Source organism: Tupaia chinensis, unplaced genomic scaffold (assembly GCF_000334495.1).
Source record: "Tupaia chinensis unplaced genomic scaffold, TupChi_1.0 Scaffold143734_1, whole genome shotgun sequence".
NCBI classification, from domain to species: domain Eukaryota; kingdom Metazoa; phylum Chordata; class Mammalia; order Scandentia; family Tupaiidae; genus Tupaia; species Tupaia belangeri.
The window spans coordinates 775,322-798,447 of NW_006203583.1; the positions used below are offsets into that span (position 1 = coordinate 775,322).

General features: G+C 42.6%; 1 protein-coding gene across 1 annotated transcript in view; it reads left to right on the plus strand.

Moving 5' to 3' along the window:
- GRIN2B (glutamate ionotropic receptor NMDA type subunit 2B) overlaps positions 1–21,259 on the plus strand; it is a 507,810-nt gene extending 486,551 nt beyond the window's left edge. The window contains exons 10-13 of the mRNA XM_006164837.2: positions 8,587–8,747; positions 11,506–11,693; positions 14,456–14,694; positions 17,048–21,259. Of these exons, the coding sequence (XP_006164899.1) occupies positions 8,587–8,747; positions 11,506–11,693; positions 14,456–14,694; positions 17,048–18,904 (2,445 nt within the window). The 3' untranslated portion in view covers positions 18,905–21,259. The remainder of the gene's footprint in view (positions 1–8,586; positions 8,748–11,505; positions 11,694–14,455; positions 14,695–17,047) is intronic.
- Positions 21,260–23,126: the final 1,867 nt, after the last annotated feature.

Below are 23,126 nucleotides of genomic sequence, written 5' to 3' on the forward strand. Positions count from 1 at the left end.
TTCTGTTTGTTCCTATTCCCCTCTTCAACTCCTGTCTCTCCATCTTATTCCTTCTAGCCTGTTCTGCATGCTGGCACCTGAGGCCCCCTTTTAACACAAAAACCCAGTCTTTGTTATTCTGACAGAGTTCTTCATTTGCTTTCAGTGATGATGATAATGGCGAGGATAATAAGAGTAATCATAATAGCTTACATACTTATTATTAGCACATGCCAGGCACTGTGCTAACACTTTGCATAGATTAACCGGTTGACTACTCAAACTTTATGATCTTGGTGCAATTAGCCTATTGTGTAAAAGAGGAAATCAGGGCACAGAGTTATCACACAGTTATCATTGGCAGAGGTGAGACGAGCTCATGCAGTTTGGCACCAGAGACTGCTCTCTCTCATCCCATGGAGTAGGAACTCTCCTTTGCACACATTTCAGCTCCCTCTGTGATCCAGGCCCTGGAGCTCTTTGGCTAGACTGGCCTCCAGTCATCATGGCCAGGTCTATGAGACTGTGGCAATAAGCTGCTTATGGTCTCTGGTCATCTGTTCTTACCGTCCTGTGTCTTTGAGCAGAGAGCAGTTGCCCGTATCTAGAAAGCCCTTTGGTCTCTTGTCCCAATGCAAAACTCTTCCTTCAAGTTTTAGCAACTACGCTACAGCCTTTGTGAGGCACCTGAGATGCCCCCATTTTGCTCTGTGCTCCCACTACCACATGGGCACATGGGCTACATGTCACCCATCACATTGTTCATTGCCCCAGGAGCACTGAGCTCGTGTCATGTCAAGGTCTTCACATTTGCAGTTTCCTGAGCCTCATATGCTTTGCCTCTGGTCTTTGTGTGTCTGGTTCCTTCTTATCATTCAGGTGTTAGTTCAGATGCCACCTTCTCAGAGAGGCCTTTTCAGGACAGCCAGTCTAAACTTGTCCTTCTACTAATTCTTTATCCTATTACACTATTTCAATTTCTCCATGGCACTTCATTTTCACCATTTGAAACCATCTGTGTTCCATCTGTGTTCCAGTTACCTATTGCTGCATAGCAAACTACCTTTAATCATAGTGCCTTAAAGCAAGAACCATTCTACTGAATTTTAAAAACTTTATTTATTTATTTATTTATTTATTTATTTATTTATTTATTTAAATTTGACCAGAGAGGGACAGAGTGAGAGGAAAGGGGGTGAGGGGGAGAGAAAGCAAGCTGCCAGGTCCAGGACTCGAACTGCTGTCACACATGTGGGAATCCAGCACCCTTAACCACCACACCATTTGCTGGCCCTTCTACTGAATATTTTGTGAGTCAGGTATTTGGGTAGGGTTTGGCTGGGTAATTTTTCTTTTTCATGTGGCATTGAATGAGCTCACCTGGCGTTCAGTTGGTAGCTGGGTTGAGCTGGGCTAGAGGGTCCAAAATGGCTTTCTTATATAATGGCAGTTTCCTGATGATAACAACAAGAAGGCAGGACTTAGCTGAGATTATAGACAAGAACACCTACAGGTGTCTCCGGCACAGGGGCTTCAGGGTCATTAGACTTCTTACTTTGTGGGCTGATTTCTTCGGAGTGAGATTCCAAGAGGCCAAGGTATTATAAAAGCTGAAGAACTTCTTGTGTCCTAGCTTTAGAAATTTTTTTAAATATATATTTAATTTTAATTTCTTTTATACATTCAATCACATATGTCACTTATCTTGCAAAATGAATCTTCCAACATATATACATTTTGCACCAGTCTACTTGAGAATACTATGCACATTGTCTTCAACAGATAATAACCCATTTCTTTGTCCCATAAATGCTTTGCCTCTCTATTTTTCTCCTTAATGTCTATTAAGACTCTCTTCCTTTACCCACCCTCTTCCCACACTGTATCTGGTATTTATAACCATTTTCTATGTTTCTATATCCTGAGTTTAGGCATAGAGTGTGACACTCGGTGTATATTAAGTGGAGACATACAATGTCTCTCCTCCAAAAGGTTACTTCTGCCACATTCTGCTGGTCAAGCAAGTCACATAGGCCAGCCCAGAATTGAGGGAAGGGAATCTCTTAATGCAAGGAGTGGAAAATAATTTGTGGCTAACTCTAGTCCCCCATACTTTTTAAAATATAGGCCTATTATTGGGCTGGCTCAGTGACCTAGTGGTTAAGGGAGCTAGATCCCACATGGTCAATTGCTTGGTTCAAATCCTAGCCTGGGTGGCTTGAAAAACACATTGGCTGTATGTGTGTGCATGCTCCAAATTCCAACAAGGAAGAAACATGAAGGAGAAGGAATTATGGCATGACCGTGACCACACCTCGTTGGGAGGGTGCTTTGTCCCTTTTCCTCTCTGTCTCTCTCTGGTGAGTGCATGCACATGCACTCTCTGACCCAAAAAAAGGCTTGTTAGCTACCTCCCTCCTTTACAATGTGAACTCCTTAAAGGTAAGATCTTACTCATCAGTAATGCTGCATACCAGCACTTAGAATCTTGAATCTTGTTTCTACACAAGAGATGCCAATAAATACTTTCTCTTTCTGAGTTTAATATATAAATGAAAGAATAAATGAATGAACAAATGAAAGAATGAATAAGTAAATGAAAGGAAAAACTAAACACATGTTTACATTTCTCTCTGATATGTAAACTTCTTGAACATGGGGTGTCATATCTTTTCATCTTTGTATTCTCAGTTCCTAATACAGTCCCCTATGCTAATAGATACTCAGTAAATATTAGCCAAATGAACTGATGCATTTTTAATTATTAGAGTTAAAGCAGATAATATGAATTATGCCCAGTACATACATAGGGGTGGAATAAGTAGCTATTATTAATTGAATTACTAATGCACTGTACATGGGAAAATCAATTTATATATTTATCTAATAGTAATAAAACACAGTGGATGGAGTCCCCACTTCCTATGTTTCCTGCTCCAATTCTCTCTACAACAGGCTGTTTGAGAGGGCCTCCTGTGGGAAACTGGCTTACAAAGTAGCCCCAGGGTCCGGTAGTCTGATCGCCTTTGGCTGAGGGCAGAGCCTTTACTTCTAGCCTTGGAGCACCTTTCTCCTGGCATGACTGCCAAGACTAATTCACTTTGAGGTCATTAAGATGAAGGCTAAAATGATGATCTGAAGAGCTCAGAGGGCTGCATTCTGATTCCCTGCCTCTCTCCAGGAGGATCAAGTGAGATTACGGTTCTCTTAACATTCTAGCGTTGTTCTGCCCTTGTGCAAGTGTGTGTCTACAGTAACTGCTGGAGCCATATGTTGAATACAGTGGGAAGGGCGGGAGTTAGGATTTGATATGCCTGAGAGGAAAGGATAGTCTTGCTACAGGGCCCCGCTTACAGCGCATGACTTCACTCCCCAGTAAGCAGGAGTAGGAATGTTCTGCTAGATTGAGCTGGTATTGAGAAGTACCCAGGAATCAAAGACATCTGTTTGTCCACCTTCCATACCACATGGCCTTCAACAACTTGACCTCTTCAAGACTTTGGTTTCCTCATCTGCAAAGTGGGACTGATCCCTAAGTTTCCTTCCCTTTTGCATTTTTATTTCGCTATGCTTCCCTGTCAATCTGAGTAACTCCGAGAAAAAAAATACTAAGTTCACAGAAGACCTGGGTTGGCCAGAGGTGATTAATAAGTACTATATAAAGTTCTCTACTCTAAATTCAGACTGAGGTGTTTTTTAAAAATAATCGTTTATTTAATTTTATCTATTTATTCATTTATTTTTTATTTTTTTTTATTTTATTTTTTTGGAGAGATTTTCGCTATAGGGCATGTGCGCTCGCCAGACAGACAGAGACAGAGAGACAGAAAGCGAGAAATCACCCCCCAGGGGGGATGGTCACGCCGCAATCCCTTCTCCTCCATTCTCCTCTCGGGATCTTGGGCACGCACGCACACGTGCCCTGCGTGAGTTTTAAGCCACCGGGTCTGGGACGCGAACCGCGGTCGACTCCATGGGAATCCAGTGACATTACGCTAACTGCTGGCTCCCCATTCATTTATTTTTTAATTTGGCCATAGAGACAGAGAGAGAGGGAAAGTGAGAAAGCAAGCCACCAGGTCTGGGACTTGAATCATTGTTGGCCATGTGGGAGAGTTCAGCTCCTTAACCACCACATCACGGGTTTTTTAATCCAATTGTTGGTCCTTGTTGTACATTGGGCTTTTGAAAAACAAAACAAAAACAAACAAACAAACAAAAACTATTTTTCAAGGTCCTCCCTATTGTGTTGATTTTAAGATATTCTAGTTCTTGACAGTGTTAAATCTTACTCCTTACCCAAATCCTAGAGGATATCGATTGCCACATGGTTTAAACAAGTGCTATACCACACCTTACAGCTAGGGATAAATTGTATTACAAGGGCATTTATTGGAATTATCAAGGTATTTGAAAGATTATTTTTTTTCTTTCTTCCCCATGTGCCTCCCTAAACCATACCATTCTCCATGGATATGACATTTTGTGAAATTCAAGTTCCAATGACAGTTTTTCAAAATCTATGTTTTATTTAACCTCACAGCTCTTACCAAGCTGGGACAAGACTTTTCAAAGGAAAAGGCAAGCTTACTTCTGTTTCTTCTTTGGCTAATTCTGGGCCAACATGCTCTCCCTGTTGGGCCCCAGGCTGGCCTAGTTTAAGGAACAAATTAAAGAACAGGAGTTTTCAATCTTAGGGAGCATTGCCTTACCATAGGACAATTTTAGATATTAGAACTTTATCCCCACAGAAGTAGCTAAAATTTTTAAGAATCTATCACATCTAGATATTGTATTAAGTATATGCCTACATATTATGTTACTCATTACAATAGTTCCAGAAAAATGTAGCTCTACAATGTTAAGTAACTTGCCCCTGTTCATGTAGCAGGCCTGAGATGGAGCTAGAATTCACATCCAACCTGTCCCCATACCCTGAGCTTTCCTCAGAACTATGCATTCCCATTCATCCCATTACCGATGGTTGGTTTCCCTGATTTTTTCACGGAAGATGCTTTAACTATGTGAGTCTTACTATTATTATCTAACTCGCTACATTTTTAATAGCTTTAATTTATTTTTGAATACTCTTTCCTAGTCAATGGCATGTCTTTTCCTGATCTTAACTGTGTCTTTCAGAGTTCTTCATTTTGATAAAGTCTAACATTGTTATTTTTTGGTGAATTATGCTTTTGGTGTTATAGATAAGAAATGTTTGTCAAGATGACAAAGATTTTCTCCTACAAGTTTTATCATTTTAGGATTTGCATTTTAGGTACAAGTTTATGATTCAATTTAAGTTTATTTCTGTATATCTTGTTAGATGTGAAATGAAGGTCTTTGCATATGGTTGTCTAATCACGTTTATACCATTTGTAGAAGACTGACTTGCTTTTGTATCATATGTGTGTGGGTCTATTGTGGGCAGTCTGTTCCATTCTGATGGTCTCTATCTCTGTGCTAAGGCTGCACTGTCATAATTACTGTAGCTTTATGTAAATCTTGAAGTGAAGTAGTATTATATAAGTCCTTCAATTTTATTCTTTGTTTTCAAAGTTGTCATGGCTATTCTGGGTTCATCATTTCTTTAATTTTTATTTACTCAAGGATACAGTTATAAAGCAGCATCTGAAAATCTAAAGGTCATTTTGTTTAAGTTTTTATTTTTTTAAATCTCTTCTGACATCTTCAAAAGCAACTTATTTTTTGTTTGTTTATTTATTTATTTATTTATGTATTTATTTGGCACTCATTCACTGAACATCATCAAAGCATACAAAATGCAATTTCCCATCCAGAATACACTGTATAGCGGCTTAATTATACATGTTACAATCAATAAATAATTTTCCATTTCTTGTTACATATATATGTATATTATATATATAATATATACATAATGTATATAATGTATATATATAATATACATAATGTATATAATGTTATATATGTGTGTGTGTGTGCATATATATATATATATTTCCCCCCCTATTTCTCACCCTCTGCCATTATAGACTAGTGTGGAAACTTTATATATATCACTTCATCAGGAAGGGAGGTATTCTGGGCATTAGATTCTATTTGAATAATTAACAATTTTTGCACATACTTTGTGGAGATTGCCATTTTTCAGAAAAATTAGAGTACAGTAATTTATACTAGACTGTATGGGACACAATTACAACTTAATGGATGTTGTAGAAAATAATTTGTGTCTTTGAGAATCTTACTCTTTGTGAGCATTAGTTGTCATTGTCCTAGCAAAGTGGGGAATTAGTGATTAAAGGGTAGTTATTTGGTTACATTGCACCTGCCTTAGTATAAACTCTGCTTTTGACTTAGGGAGTCCTTTCTTTAAGCATCTGCGGTATTATATTTGACAATGGTATGCAAAGCATTCTGGTGTCTGTCTCTTCCAATAAAGCATATCTCTGTTGACTTCAAGCTTACTGTCTGCTGGGAACACTGAGAAGTAACTATTAATTAGGCCAACTGAGCCCCGATAATGTTAGCCACATTGCCACTGTGTGATGTGGAGCAAATTACCCTCTTTGGGCCTTAGTTTCATCATTTATAAAATGAAAGGTTTGGGCTAGTTGGCTTCAACGGCCCATTCAGCTCTAAAATTCTTTGATTCTTTTATAGTGTCTTTATTCACTTTAAAAAATCACAACCTCTTTAAAAGTAATCAAACAAAAATCTTAATGGCAAAAGCACTGTGGTGAGTCAAAGAGGAAGTTTTTTCTGTCAGGAAGCGGTGGTCTTTTGATGCATCACAGATTGCCTAACACTGCGGCTTGACTCCCCTTTGAACTGTGGCCAACACTGAGCAGTGAAGATGACATTTATAGTTCCTGGTGTTGCAATTTTTTGTGGCCCATGAAATTCCTGTATTTGGAGAAGGAAAAGAATGGCTTCTAAGCCAAGGCAATTCCAAAGATTTAGAATTCTCCTGAGTTGACAGGTTAGATTTTTCAAATATATGTCCAAAGTAAATGATAAAGCTTGGCTTGGCCTCAAGCCAAGAGGACTTTAAATATCTTCATCCTCTTTCATGTGTCTTTCAAGACACACCAGAGCTACCCTGGTTGTCGTAGTCTGTGTGATCATTATTGTACTAATAGAGTGGGAAGCTTGCTCATTTACTAAAAAATGCAGAATGTAGAGATTAATTTAAAACAGTATAAGAAGGCCCAGTTATGATGACACAAGGGGTAGTGTACTGAACTGTAGTGCTAGAAACCACATGGCAAGCATAGTTCAAATACCTGGCACAGTTGACCTGAAACATGCCAGGCATGCTCATAAGTGCTCAAATCTGATGAGCTAGAGAAGTGGAGGAGGAGATCACAGATGACCAGACTCTGTAGAGGGTGCTTCTTTCTCTCTCACATTCACTTACTATGTGTTAGAAGTTTTACTGAGCACTTCTTACATATTACATAATTTAATCTTCAATCTTGGACAATCTTGAAATCAAGGTTTTATCATCTCTTTCTCACAAATGAGAAAATGATGCAACAAGTTTATGTTACTAACCCAAGGTCCCATAGTAATAAGTAGCAAAGCTGGTCTTCAATTCATATCTGTTCCAATCTAGAGCTTAAACTCCTACTAGTCCCTGTATCAGGCACTAGTCTCATAATTTAGCCTGTACATTTAGAGTAATTGAATTCATAGTGTGAAATACAATGATGTAAACCAAGAATAACTAATACTGAGGGGTCACTTTTGGGTATACTTGATGGAAGAAAGAATTCACCGAAGTCTTCCTGAAGAAATTGCTTTGAGTTCTGTTTTGAAACTAAGAATGTGAATTGGCCTAGAGAGAAAAGTGAGTTTGGGCTAGAGAGGTGGACTATGTAAGGCTGTGAAGATATGAATGGATAAATTATGTGTTACAAAGCAATGTAGACTTACTTGTTGTAGGGTATAGCCATAAATAAAGCTAATGTCACAGATAATGTCACAGGGATGAAAATCCAAGAGGCCTTACCTATTATGACAAACTCTGGAGATTCACCTGATTCTTAAGCCAGGGGAGGAACATAATTAAAATAGTGTTTGACTTTATAAATTATCCTACAACTCATATAGGATAAATAAGAGCTCTGAATGCATTTGGGGAAGGTCAAGAGAAAATTTCTTAGTAAAACATATATGATACTCAAAAAATTATCTTCAGGAGTGCAATGCAGCTCACCTCATTAAGACCCTATGGTCTTTAGAGTACAGTAACAATGTATTTAAGGCCCAAGATTAAGGAGCCTGGATGCAGACGTTCATAATTTTCAGAAATGAAGATGATTAGTCCACTGAAGTTAAGCTAATAGTACATTTCTTTTTAGCTCATGGCCATTGGCATTGTGCAGTGTGCATAAAAGGAACAGACAAAGGTTATAGATTAAAGTCAAGCATGGCAAATAGAAAGCTCTCAACAATATGTATGAAATTGACTTGAAGTGAAGTTCACTTTCAGATAACAATTGCTGCTCCTGAGCGAGGCTAATGTATTGGGTGAATTATAGTGGGGTTCCTTCCATTATATGTCTCTTCACATTTTCTAAAGTGTTCTCTCCCTCTGTCTCTCTCTTTTTCTCTCTACAGTTCCAGAGACCTAATGACTTCTCACCCCCTTTCCGTTTCGGGACTGTACCCAATGGCAGCACAGAGAGGAATATTCGCAATAACTATGCAGAAATGCATGCATACATGGGAAAGTTCAACCAGAGGGGTGTCGATGATGCATTGCTCTCCCTGAAAACAGGGTAAGAACTGCTCCTAAGTTCTGAATCCTTAATATGTTTTCACCTTTATCAAATGTGTTACATCAGATGTACTAATAGTACACCATGCTTGGTGCCAAAAAATTTAAACCAAAGAAGGTTTCATTTGCTCTTTATGGACTGCAACTTAAATTTGATAGTATAATCAGTCCATTACACAATTCTGTGCTATTATATGTTTCTGTTTTCTTTTTAAAATTATTTTTCACTTGTATTAATGTAGCCATAAAATGGGAGTGAAAGAGATTTTAAGAGTGAAAGGGGCGGGGGGGCAGGGAACCAGCAGATGACATAATGGTTACATCACTGGACTCCCATGTAGTCGACTGTGGTTTGAGTCCTGGACCCAGTGGCTTAAAAGTCACGCCGGGTGTGTGGGTGTATGTGCCCAAGATCCCAAGAAGAGAATGGAAGAGAAAAGATTGCGGCGTGGCCATACCCCCTAGGAGTGATTTTTCACTTTCTGTCTCTCTGGGGAGCATACATGCCCTATAGCAAAAAAAAAAAAAAAAAAAAAAAAACTCTCAAAAAAAAAGAAGAGTTAAAGGGGAGGCCAGCAGGTGACATAGTGGTTAAGGAACTGGACTCCCACGTAGTTGACTGTGATGTGAGGCCTGTACCCAGTAGCTTGAAACTCACATCGGGTGCCCATTGTGCATGCCCAAAATCTCAAGGGGAGAACGGAGGAGAAGGGATTGCAGTATAGCCATTCCCCTGAAGGTGATTTCTTGATTTCTGTCTCTCCATCTTTCTCTGTCTCTCTGGTGAGCACACATGCCCTATAACAAAAATCTCTCTCTCTCTCAAAAAAAAAAAAAAATAAAAGTGTAAGGGAAGAGTCAAGAAAAACGTTCATGTATTACATATGAAACGAAAACCTGTTGTTTAAGAGAGGAAAGTAAAGGTCCTGGCGTTTTATGGACATGGGAAAAATAAAATTTAAAAAGTATTAAAGTTGTTAGATAAGGAACAGTAAGAATGTGCTGACTGATCGCCAATTCCAATTTTATTGGCATTCTTTGTGATCCAGCTCTGTACTCTAGGGAATATTTATTTATTATAGTTCATGAGAGCCAGCAGGTATTGTGGTGGTTAAGGTGCCAGGCTCCCACATTCTAATTCAACTGTGGTTCAAGTCCCAGACTCGGCAGTTTGAAACACTCCAGGCACTTATGAGTGCACACCCAAAATCTCAAGAGGAAAATGGAGGAGAAGAAATTGCAGTGTGGCCATCCCTTCCAGGGGATGATTTCTCACTTTCTGTCTCTCCATCTCTCTCTGTCTCTCCAGCAAGCACATGATGCACCCTATAGTTAAAAATAAAAAAAAAAGGCAACTCTCTCTCAAAAAAAAAAATGGTGTTCTTGAATTACAAGTGTGTTTGCTTCCATAGTCCCAGCCACATCTATCCTTTTGTTCATTTAGCCCCCAGAAGCCACACCTGTGGGAAATGAAAGACAACCGAGCATTATAGATGTTGGATTTGGGGTTCAAGGGATCTTGAAGCTGATTTCCTTTGTTGTATGATAACTAGCAGAATACGGACCTCCTCTCAATTGTCCGGTAGCCCCAGGTCTGGGAAAGACCCCTAGGAATGTGGTTTCTTAAAATACTGTAAGATCTCACCTTATCACTATAAAGAAAGTCACAGCAGATTTTAGAAGATGGGATTTGAGCTTAGGGATTGGACCACTTTGGGTAGTTTAACCTCTGGTACATTCACATTTCTCAAGCATATCAGAAAGCATATCTTTGGTTTTTCAGTGTGCTCCTTTAGACTGGATAACTTTTATAAAATATTCTATGTGTTATGCAAGAAAGGGCTTGTTTTTTCTCAGGGAGGGAGGTACTATAAAGCTACTATAAAAGTGAAGGGGATGATGCATGCTTTCCTTTTTTTACAGAGTTGTATCTACATTGATGAGCGGTGTCTATATCTATATGCCTGTATTGATTTCTTTATATGTCTATATCCATATACTGATATTATCTGAATTTCTTCCTTGACCTCTGATGTCCTTAAATGTTGGGTTTAAATATTGATTCATGACTTCTTGTTCTTATTCATACTCCCTTCCCTCTGTATTCCTTTCTTGCAAAGCACAATACATAAAATGAGGTTCTTACATGTTTAGGTATTTAAAAGGCCTGTGTTCTTCTATATATTGCTTTCTCTTATAGTTTCACACATTTGTTCTTATACAAACCCATGCTACCACCACACCTCACTTCCATCCTTGGGCCATACAACAAAATACTGAAACCTCTCTGACCAACCACAAAAATAGCATGGCATGTCTATTGAAACCCACACACCTATAGTTTTCCCCACTCTGGACTGTAATGAACTGAGAAATGAAAAATGTTATATAAATCCAACCCATGCTATTTGTTATTATCATTGTGGTGGTTACTTTTCATTATTTCTGTTATTATTTTTATTGATTCCTTTTTACTCCTTCTTTTCAGACACAGTTTATGAGTTGGCTTCAGGCCCAATGTACATTCTTATCATTCCCAGTGGGAGGGAAAGAACTCCTCCTTCCAACCTGAAATCACATAAAGAACAGCCTGGGATTTAGGCTTTAGATTCTGGCAGAGTTCCAACTTGAGCCTCACTTTGAACCAGTTCTTACCACAGAGTGCAGGAACCCCACGGCTTTATATTAATGGCCTCATAGGTAGTTTTGTTCTAAAATTCCTCCACTGGATTCTGTTTGCTTGCTTCCTTCTTGCCTAGGAAACTGGATGCCTTCATTTATGATGCAGCAGTGCTGAACTACATGGCAGGCAGAGATGAAGGCTGCAAGTTGGTGACCATTGGTAGTGGGAAGGTCTTTGCTTCCACGGGTTATGGCATTGCCATCCAAAAGGATTCTGGGTGGAAGCGCCAGGTGGACCTTGCGATCCTGCAGCTCTTTGGAGATGGTGAGTCAAACAAAGAAAGTGCCCATCTGATCTCTACCTTTGGCCAGTCGGAAACATCACCATTCCTCCTTCTTTCATTCCTTTCACCTATGCATTTCCAGAAAAGTATTTCACTGTTTGAGATTCTGGAGTACATGTTCATTTCCCAGAGCTGCCGTAACACAATATCACAAACTGAGCAGCTTCAAGGACAGACATTTATTGTCCCACAGTTCTGGAAAGTAGGAATCTGCAATAAAGGTGTCGGCAGAATTGGTTCCTTCTGGGGGTTGCGAGAAAGAACATGTTTCATGCCTCCCCTCTTGTTTCTGGTGGTTTGCTGGTGGTATTTGGCATTCTTTGGCTTCTGCAGAGGCATCGCCCTGATCTCTATCTTCATATTCTCATGGAGTTCTGTGTGCATGCTTTCCCTTTATAGGTGTCTGTGTCTGAATTTCTCTTTTTCTTAAGAACACAAGTCATATTGGATTAGGGACTCACCCTACTCCAGTATGATGTCATCTTAGCTAATTGCATTTGCAGTCACCCTATTTCCAAATAAAGTTACATCATAAGGGGAACACATGTGCAAGTCCCACCTGAAAACAAGCTGGAACAAAGCCCCTCCTACCTAGATTAAAAAAAAAAAAAAAAAAACCTGCCTCAGTGCCTCCTCAGCAACTCATTTTCCAGGACCTCTTTCTTCTTCTTGGAAGCTCTACTTGTCCTCCCCTCCCTTTCAATTAGTTATCACTTTGCTATAAAAACAAAATAAAATAAATAAATAAATAAAGTTTCATCTTAAGTGAGGTACCGGGGGTTAGAATTTTAGCATATGAATTTTGTGGGGACACAATTCAACCTATAGTAGGTTGAAAGATGGAAGAAAAGATCAAAGTAGTTGGGCAATGAGATGTGTTTCAGGACTGCAGGCTGTCAGTTAATCAGGGATAGGAGAGGCTGACATTAGGTGTTCTAGTCTAATCTCACAGGTGGCCAAAACAGTAGATGAAATCATGCAAAGTCTCTGCTTTTTATATGCTCAAAGAAAAGGCCCATAAATAGACTTGGGGGCATTCATGTAGTCTTCCCTCTCTCTCATGTTGTTTTTTGAGTTGAAAGAGGCAGGAGGTAGGGCTAGGGTCCCCAGAGGTGGACACCATAAGCCACTCTCCAATGTCATTCTAGCAGCAGACTAAGAAGCATCAACTTGCTTTGAAAAATTTGTATCTCTTATTTTATTATAGTCCAGTCTTCCACAGTCCTCTTCAGTTTGTTGTCCAAAGAACCTAATCTTCCTGTTAGTCTCCCAGAAGCTAATCCAGTTATGGATGAGTACCCTCACTCTACTTGGCTCCATCAGCCAAGTGGTTCTCTAAATTATGTCTGCAGAATGTTTGTGGTTAGGGATGAAATTGGAAGCAGAAGACTGCAGGTGAATTTTCAGACTTCAGGGGAAGTTGACTGTTCCACTAGTTAGAAAAATTATAGTTTGATCAAAGAAATAAGCTAAAAGTGATTTGGTTAACTTTGGAGAGTGGAGGAGGTTACAACTAGAATACTAACAAGCCATTCTCTCATGAGAGTTTCTGTCATTTTAGTGTCACTATCATTTAAAACCAGTATCAAAGCCTGTATCTATGAGGAAGAACAGCAATAGAAATTATCTGCAAAAGTTGACAAAGCTTAGGTCAGATTATGCAAACAAAGTTCAAATTTTTTATCAAACTGGAATTATTGGAATACACAATTTTCTTCATTAGATTTTCAAAAATTTGCATTGTAGGGCACATAGTTTCTTTCATTTTCTTTTTGCCAAGGATTTCTAGCCTGTCAATTCATAGTATACAGTGAAATGGATAAAAGTCATTGAAATCTGACATAAATTGAAGTAATCAAAGCCTTCTAAAGCAGTGCTAAAATGAGGCAGGTCTGAATTTGGTGAGCTTGTTTTATCCAAGCTTACACCTCTATGCTCTTTTTTATTTATATTTTCCTCTGCAGAAGAGATCAGTGAATGGGAAGGACCCTGCGGAATCAATCAGTCTCGGCTCATCTTTCTCTTCTCTGCTCCCCCTAACCAATCTGTTTTGCACAATTCTAAGAGTTATTTTCTGAATTACTTGTTTGATTATGTTATTCCCCACTGTCTATAAAATAAAGTGCAAAGTGCTTAGTCTGATACTCAGGTCCTCAGCACTCTTGCATCAATCTTTTTTATTCAGCTTCTTTTGCCTACTATTTTTCTGTTTCAGCTGTTCTGCATGCCTTTCTCTCAACAGGCCTTACATTTTTCCACCTCCCTCCCATTGATCATGCCATTCTTACTGCCTGGAGTGCCTTTTTGTACAATATAAATTAAAATTCACCCATCCACCATGTCCACCTCCAAGTCCTACCTCCCTCATGAAAACCCCCTGGCCACTCCATCCACAAAATTACTCTCGTTAATTTGAATCCTTGTTATGTTATCTGCATATAGCTTGTCATGTTGATTATTTATATACCGATTTATACTGGCTGCATAATGGAGAGCAGAGGCAATTCTTATATCTTTGTATCACCCTTACTAGTGAGATTAAGTTTTCATCAAATACTTAATGGATACACTGGTAAATTAATATATAATGGTATTAATAAAATTACTGTTAACTTTATCCATTTTCTTTATGTCTCCTTATCTCCTTCTGTCTCATGTTTTTCTCTCTCTTATCCAACATCCCTCTCTGTCCCTTTTCCTGACACCTCTCCTCATCTGTTTTCCTTCTCTGCCCTGTCTCCAGGAGAGATGGAAGAACTGGAAGCTCTCTGGCTCACTGGCATTTGCCACAATGAAAAGAATGAGGTCATGAGCAGCCAACTGGACATTGACAACATGGCAGGAGTCTTCTACATGTTGGGAGCAGCCATGGCTCTCAGCCTTATCACTTTCATTTGCGAACACCTTTTCTATTGGCAGTTCCGACATTGCTTTATGGGTGTCTGTTCTGGCAAGCCTGGCATGGTCTTCTCCATCAGCAGAGTAAGTGCTTCAATTTAGATGCCTAGAGCTTGTTAAGGACAGCTTAACCTAGCACTGTGCAAAGCACAGGGACCCAAGAGGGCCGTAACTGCATCCTTACATTGCTAAATCAAGAAACCACGTCAAGTACATCTCCCCAGGAGTTTGTATACTGTCACTTCAAGTGGCCCCCCAAATGGGTGGTATGATATTTCCTTCAGGAAACAGCTTTCTGTGTGGGGTTTGGGCATTTGGTTCTCAATAAGAACTGGCAGATCTAGCAAAATGAAAAACTTGGCATTTTGCCCAAATTCCATATTAATCATTTAATCCTTTTTTAAAAATCACATTTCTATTAAAATAATGAAATGTAATGCATCTCTCTTATTCTGACATACAGAGGTAACGTTATTGGTGGTTTTGCTGCTGTCCTCTATGTTTTAACCATCTGTGGGTTATGAGGAATTAAAGAGCTCAACAGAACCCTTAAAAATAAGTCCTGACTCATAAGAAGTTTATATTTCAGAAACCTCTTTAATTGGAGGAAGAGTTTAACTCTTAGGTCATTCTTTATTCGAGTCTCTTCATCATTTCTAGTCCAAAATGAGACATTAAGAACTTGCATGTCTGAACAGAATGTCACGGGGTGGAGTTTAACAAATAAGTGAGCTTTCGATTTTGTCAATAAAGTTGTGAGACTCATTCATGAGAGGTGAATTCACATGTCCTTTTAGAATTGAGGTCTAGGTTTCAGATAGGACATACTTTGACTCAGATGGAGTTATATAAGAAAATGACTTTCTTGTTAAATTGTTTCATCTTTTCATCATCCTCCTGTAGCAGTTTACCAATAGAGAAGAATTACTCCATTTCCTCTCTGGCTGTGAGTTAATTCAGACCATTCAGTAACATCAGGACGGAGAAAGGGACTTGCAATCATAGTCCGTGGTCATGTTATCCCACATTGTATGGCCCTTCCCCAAAGTCTCAGATAGGGTGAGAGCAGAAGCCACGGGAGGTGATGACCTGTCATGTGAGTCCTCTTCATTACCCTTTGCCCTAATCAAGGCCTCTGCTGAGGAAAAATACTTGGCTTTTTCTCCTGGCTCTAAGCAAGGTTAGAAAGGAGGACTGAGAAAGAAAGTAGAGTAACCTGACCCTGTTGGTCTTAGATCTTGTTGATACTCTCCAGGACACTGACACTCACCTCATGGAAACCTTTGTTCTTTCCTGTTAAGCTCCATCTAAGCATCTCTCTTCTCATCCCCATCCACTGAGACAATGTCTCCTTACAAATTTACGCCCCCTGCTGTAAAGGTACAATTCTAACCTCCTCCTCTTCAAATAGCTTCCCTTGCCAGGAAGAAAAGTCCTAAGTTTGCCTACCTTCTAAGGTAGAGAGCAAAAGGCGAGCAATAGGTTGACTCGACTTCAGAAGTGAACGTAGTCATTCTCTCTCCAGGACAATGCTTTTCTGAAGCCCTGAACAGGAGCTGTACACAGGGAGTTCTCAATCAATACTAATTTGTTAATACATCAATTATTTATGATAATATTAAGTTAGTGAGAAAGTATAAGACGGAAAACAGGAGCTAAAGAGAGAATACATGAGAATTCAACAAGGGAGCTATTTATTCCTATTTAGTTCTTGATATTTGTCCCAGTTCTTCCCTCCCACAGTGTAGGGCACAGCAGGAGAAAAAAATCCTTCTTTGACCCCAGGGCTTCCCAATTCTCTCTCTGTGAATTTGGTTCATGCTTGGCTCAAGAAGAGAATTGCTCAGCTGTTATTTAGTGAGCAAAATTCTAAAAGCTGCTCAAAATTTGTCATAGCTGGGAAATAGTGGCAATTGTGAGCTTCTAAGCTCCTCTGTGCTTCATTGGCAGCCAAGAATGGCCAGCCAGGGCAGAACAACCTCAACATCTGTAGAACATTGCCATTTATTTCTAGGATGTTTACAGTGCTTTGTTTTGCCCCCCCCCCCCCCCATGGGTTGCTATTATGTATCATGGCTTCATTTGTAAGATGCAAAAATCTGGGCATAGGAAAGAAAAATCAAGGTACAACAGTGGCTGAGGTAGTATGGGCATGACTTGATATTCTAGGCTATTCGCCCAAGTCATTGCTATGTCCATCCCCCCTGCTCCTCCCTCCATCCCCCACCACGGACAGGCCACTTAACTCAAGATCGCAACTTGCTAAGTTCAGGGGGCTCAAGCAAGCAAGCTTCTAGCCTTGTATATCCGACTGCTTTCCCTGACTTTTTCCTTATCCAGTTGGGCAGTTAATGATGGGCCAGTGTTTTTTTTTTTTTTCTGGTCATTTCCAGCTTCTCACGAGACCTAATGTGTCCCCATTCTGTCCTTCCTTCAGGGAATCTACAGCTGCATCCACGGAGTGGCCATCGAGGAGCGCCAATCCGTGATGAACTCCCCCACCGCCACCATGAACAACACCCACTCCAACATCCTGCGCCTGCTCCGCACCGCCAAGAACATGGCCAACCTGTCGGGTGTGAACGGCTCCCCGCAGAGCGCCCTGGACTTCATCCGCCGCGAGTCCTCCGTCTACGACATCTCCGAGCACCGCCGCAGCTTCACGCACTCCGACTGCAAGTCCTACAACAACCCGCCCTGCGAGGAGAACCTCTTCAGCGACTACATCAGCGAGGTGGAGAGAACGTTCGGGAACCTGCAGCTCAAGGACAGCAACGTGTACCAGGATCACTACCACCACCACCACCGGCCCCACAGCATCGGCAGCGCCAGCTCCATCGACGGGCTCTACGACTGCGACAACCCGCCCTTCACCACGCAGCCGCGCTCCATCAGCAAGAAGCCCCTGGACATTGGCCTCCCTTCCTCCAAGCACAGCCAGCTGAGCGACCTGTACGGCAAGTTCTCCTTCAAGAGCGACCGCTACAGCGGCCACGACGACCTGATCCGCTCGGACGTGTCGGACATCTCCACCCACACGGTCACCTACGGGAACATCGAGGGCAACGCGGCCAAGCGGCGGAAGCAGCAGTACAAGGACAGCCTGAAAAAGCGGCCGGCGTCGGCCAAGTCCCGCCGGGAGTTCGACGAGATCGAGCTGGCCTACCGTCGCCGACCGCCCCGCTCCCCTGACCACAAGCGGTACTTCAGGGACAAGGAGGGGCTCCGGGACTTCTACCTGGACCAGTTCCGAACCAAGGAGAACTCGCCTCACTGGGAGCACGTGGACCTGACCGACATCTACAAGGAGCGCAGCGACGACTTTAAGCGCGACTCCGTCAGTGGAGGAGGGCCCTGTGCCAACAGGGCTCATCTCAAGCACGGGACAGGCGACAAGCACGGCGTGGTCAGCGGGGTGCCAGCGCCTTGGGAGAAGAACCTGACCAATGTGGAGTGGGAGGACCGGTCCGGGAGCAACTTCTGCCGCAGCTGCCCGTCCAAGCTGCACAACTACTCCACGACGGTGGCAGGCCAGAACTCGGGCAGGCAGGCGTGCATCCGGTGTGAGGCGTGCAAGAAGGCAGGCAACCTGTATGACATCAGCGAGGACAACTCCCTCCAGGAGCTGGACCAGCCGGCCGCCCCCGTGGCAGTGCCGTCCAACGCCTCCACCACCAAGTATCCCCAGAGCCCGACTAATTCCAAGGCCCAGAAGAAGAACCGGAACAAACTCCGCCGGCAGCACTCCTACGACACCTTCGTGGACCTGCAGAAGGAAGAAGCCGCCTTGGCCCCGCGCAGCGTGAGCCTGAAAGACAAGGGCCGTTTCCTGGATGGCAGCCCCTACGCCCACATGTTTGAGATGCCAGCTGGTGAAAGCACCTTTGCCAACAACAAGTCCTCAGTGCCCACTGCCGGACACCACCACCACAACAACCCCGGCAGCGGCTACATGCTCAGCAAGTCGCTCTACCCTGACCGGGTCACGCAAAACCCTTTCATCCCCACGTTTGGGGATGACCAGTGCTTGCTTCATGGCAGCAAATCCTACTTCTTCAGGCAGCCCACGGTGGCAGGGGCATCGAAAGCCAGGCCAGACTTCCGGGCCCTTGTCACCAACAAGCCGGTGGTCTCGGCCCTTCATGGGGCTGTGCCAGGCCGTTTCCAGAAGGACATCTGTATAGGGAACCAGTCCAACCCCTGTGTGCCTAACAACAAAAACCCCAGGGCTTTCAATGGCTCCAGCAATGGGCATGTTTATGAGAAACTTTCTAGTATTGAGTCTGATGTCTGAGTGAGGGAAGAGAGAGGTGAAGGTGGGTATGGGAGGAGTAGGGCTGTGGGCCGTGTGGTGCGCATGTCACAGAGTGACGGGGGTGAACTTGGTTCCCATTTGCTCCTTTCTTGTTGTTTTCATTTCTTTATGGGATCCTGGAGATCTGATTCCTACTGAGGGCAACCCTGGTGACCAGCACCATCTCCCCTCCCTTTTGCAGTTCCCTCCTTCTCCCCCATCTGTCAGCCATTCCTGTTCCCATGAGAGGATGAAATGGGCCTCTCAGTAAGGGAGGGTAGAGTGGAGAAAGCAAGTGCTGCATGTGAGCTTCCTCCTAGTTTGGAAGAGCTCTTTGCCATTCACCTGGAGCGGAGCTAGGAGAGAAGCAAAAGGAGACCAAGGGGGGTAGCTTTTCCCGAACTCATCTCTTAGTTTAGGTGAGAAAGCAAAAGCATCTAAGCGAGACCATTTCACTGCTTGTGAGTGAAAGCAAGCTTTTGCTAAATTATCGTTGCTTAGAGAACATCTTTCTAGGGACCATGTGCCAAGCAGAGAGTAGAGCCATGTGTGTTTATATGTAAGCCAAACAACTATCTGCTTCAACTTACGAGACTTATTGGTGGTGGACTGGAATAGGAGGTCATTGGTGGGTAAGTGGATTCCTGAATAAACAGCAAAGTCCATTGTGATCATGTCCCATGGGACATTGGAGGCAAGGCAGATGCATGGCATGTGCGTGTCTGTCCACATACAAAAATAGCCACACGTGTAGTCAGGTGCCTCTAAATATAGAGAGGGCTACCTCGACTTGCTATGTTATTTATTTCATTATCTCTAAACAATGTGCTTGTTTTGGCTTATATACAAACAGAGATGGTCATGGGTTACCTGAATCTTGGCTGTCTCCCCCCTTTATCCTTCCTGAATGAGAAGAATGGAAGTTCTTGATGAAGAAGATCTTGTGGTCCAGGTCAAAAAGGTGGTAAACAACCCCATGAGAGCAAGGTATAAAGACATTCTGTCAGTGGTTGACAATAGTTTCAACCAGCCTATGCCAAGAACTTTCTAGGAAGGCTAAAGGGAAATAGAAGCAGCCATGATTCTGTTGCCCATGCTTGAGAGCAAAGGATTTTTGAAAGTGCTCTTTTGAGGTTTTAGACCCTCAAGTGGCTGAGGTTGACGGAGGACCTAGGTAAGGCTTTAAAGATGAAAGGAGTCATTTATGGTAGGGTAAGTGAGAGAGGGGGATGTTTTCAATGCTTTGATCCCTTCTTACTTAACCTGGAGCTAGAAGAGCAGGCTTGTTCTCCCAGAGCTTATTACAACTGATAGGGTATAGGCAGGTAGAAGGAGAGAGCTGACCTCCAGGAGTGCAGCTCAGGAGCCCTGGAGAGAAGGGAAGAGATTTGGAAATGGGGGAGGAATGAAGGGAGGACTCTCCAACTGCCTCCATGGCCTGGCTCCCTGGGAATGTGACTTGAATCTGGTGTGAGCACTCTTGGTAGAAGCCTTTCCACCTTCCTGCAACACTTCCTTTCCTTTCAGATTGTGCCGTTCAAGAGTTAAAACAAATAGGTCTAAAACTCCAGGGATGAGGGTACTGGCAGACATGACGCCCCCTTCCCTTATTGTTGGAAAACTGAGAAGGGAAATGAATATTTGTCACTGCCGGTCCTGAAACTTGGGGCAGGGGTGTTCTTCTGTGGGTTGGTTCCACGGTCCTGCCATCCTCCTCTTATGCAGGGTGGCCTCCGAAGGCCCTGGGTCTGTGTGGAAGCTTGACTGCAGGATCGCTATGTTGCACCCAGGACACACAAACCAGAAAGGTGCTCACCCTCTTCTGGAAGGAAGCTGCCATGTCTCTTCACGTCACCCCTCCAGGGCTGCTCTTTGCCTTCCCGACTGCCCTGACTCATGACCCTTCCTCACACCCTGCCCTTGACTGCCGCTGTTCCCCACCCTCCTCTTGATTTTTACCTCAGTATCTTTCATTTAAAGCCAACTGAAGGCCTTGTAAAGCATTGTTTTCTTGCTAAGATGGACGTGGGGGCAAGGGGCTGAACCTCTCACAGAGTTGGAGAGAGGAACGTGGAGTGCTTTACCTTAGAGTCAAGGAAAGACTTTGAGAGAGAGGAAGAGGGCGTGAGGCATCTCCAGGAGGAAGAAGGAGAAGGGCCATAGAAACATTGCTTCACCCTGGCTCTGCCCACGGGTCAGGGGCTCATCCCCTCACTCTTCCTCTTACCTCACCCCTTTACAATAAAAACCAAACCAACTAACCTAGCGAACAGCAATCTAGAAACAGAGGGGGCTCTGTCTGTCTCCACTGGCGACAGAAATCAAGATGGTGTTTATTTCATATGTAAATATTTTGTTTTCTAATTAATTTTGTATAGATAAAGTGTTCTCTTGTGAGTATTCAGGGTGTTGGGCTGGAGGGAGTGGGGTGGGGAAGGGAATGAGGGGGAACAAAGTGTTTGGTTATGGGTTTTCATTTTCCATGCGGGGAATTGTTTTGTTTGGCTTTTCCTGCAGGGTATCTGGAGAAAGTGAATGCAAATGGAGGCCGCTATGGTGAAAAGGCCAGAAGAAAGTAATTTGTGTCCATGCCCCTCTCCCCCAAACCAGTCTTCCTCCTGGTCCGTGAGAAAGTTCATACATTTGGCTTGGGCTTCACATAGGGTCCAACTGGACTCTAAGCAAACCCGAGGTCTCACCCCTCCCTTCCAGGTAGACAGTGGGGTTACCAGCATTGCACGTTTAGGCAGGCTGGTGATACCATATTTTCCCTGTCAGAACCTAGGGAAGGAGAGATTCTAAAAGGGCTTAAAACAGAATTGAGGTCAAATTAACCTCCCATTCTTAGTGTGGCTGAGAGGTTTCAGGAAGCTTAAGCTTGTGACATGTCTCCCAGAAGCCTCCTCTGATATTTAGCAGTCATCTCAGTCACTCTGGATCTTTCTTCCTAGTACCTGGGCAATGACCCTCTTCCCACTACTTCTTACCCCCCCTCCTTAGAAATCAGTACATCCAGAAAATTCTCACTAACTGTACTTTTTTGAAGCATGTGATATCTGGTTACAGAGAGGTAGCACTGGATACCTGTTTTACAAATTCGCATGCTTTTCTAGAAAAGATTATCAGATCCACTCAAAACTCAGTGGCTAGTTGACTCTCTTAGAAAGGTTGCTGAAGTTCGTTTTTGAGGTAGGAGGGTGGGTATGAGAGAGATGGCGCCAGCAGTGGCTTTATATTTGCCTTGTCCTCATTACTGCCATCAGGAAGGTGCTATTTGCCTCGAGCCAGGTGTGCATAACCTGACCTTGGGTTAACCAGACAAATAGAATTTCTTTCACTGGACTGTTGGCTTTGTGGAGGGTGGCAGCCTCTCTCTCACCACAGGATGAAATTTCCAAACACGCTTAGTTATACATTACATTTTTTCCTATCCTGCCATCATTGGAAGCTGTTAGCTGATAATTTAATTTTTCTGAAACCCTCAATTGGCCCCCATTGGTCACTTTCCTTCAGCTGGATGTTTGAATTGGGACCCAGCAAGATATCCATGGTCTATTTAAGAAAATTTAAAGAAAGGAAGGTTGAGCATGGTCAAATTCTAGGTATTACCTAATTCCAGAGAAGCAAGTCAATAAAATGCACGAGAAAGAATTTAGCTTTGTAAGCTCCGCCTATATCATAGATGATTATGGACCAAAACTTAATCCATCCAAAACTGTGAGACTCCACAGATACCCTCAGGAGCACCCAGTGTTCCTATTTTCTTCAGAATCCATGTTTTCTCTCTTTTATGCCCCCTGCCATTCCCTTCCATTACAGCAGTGGGCTGATGGGTGTGGGCCTGCATTACTCCTTTTAGTGGCAATGCTCAAAGCTCGGCATTTCCACTAATCTCAATAATCTGACCCTTGAATTTGCCTGAGTCAAGAATGTGCACACCCTTCAGAGTGACGCATGTACAGTGGACCTTGTTGTTTCAAAATTTGTCACTGTGTATCCTCAGCCAGAACTTGGGAAACAGCATTAATGTGGGTTCCCCTGTACTGGCCACAGCCATGTTGTGATTGAGGGAAAAATCCCAAATGATTCCATTAAATGTCGGTGGTGTCAGTAGTGCCCAAAAGCATGTGTAATGTGATAAAATAGGAGCCGTCTATACAGTTAAGTAAATATCACCCACCCAGTCTTCCGTGGTCATCTGGAGTTGCCCAAGGGAGAATTT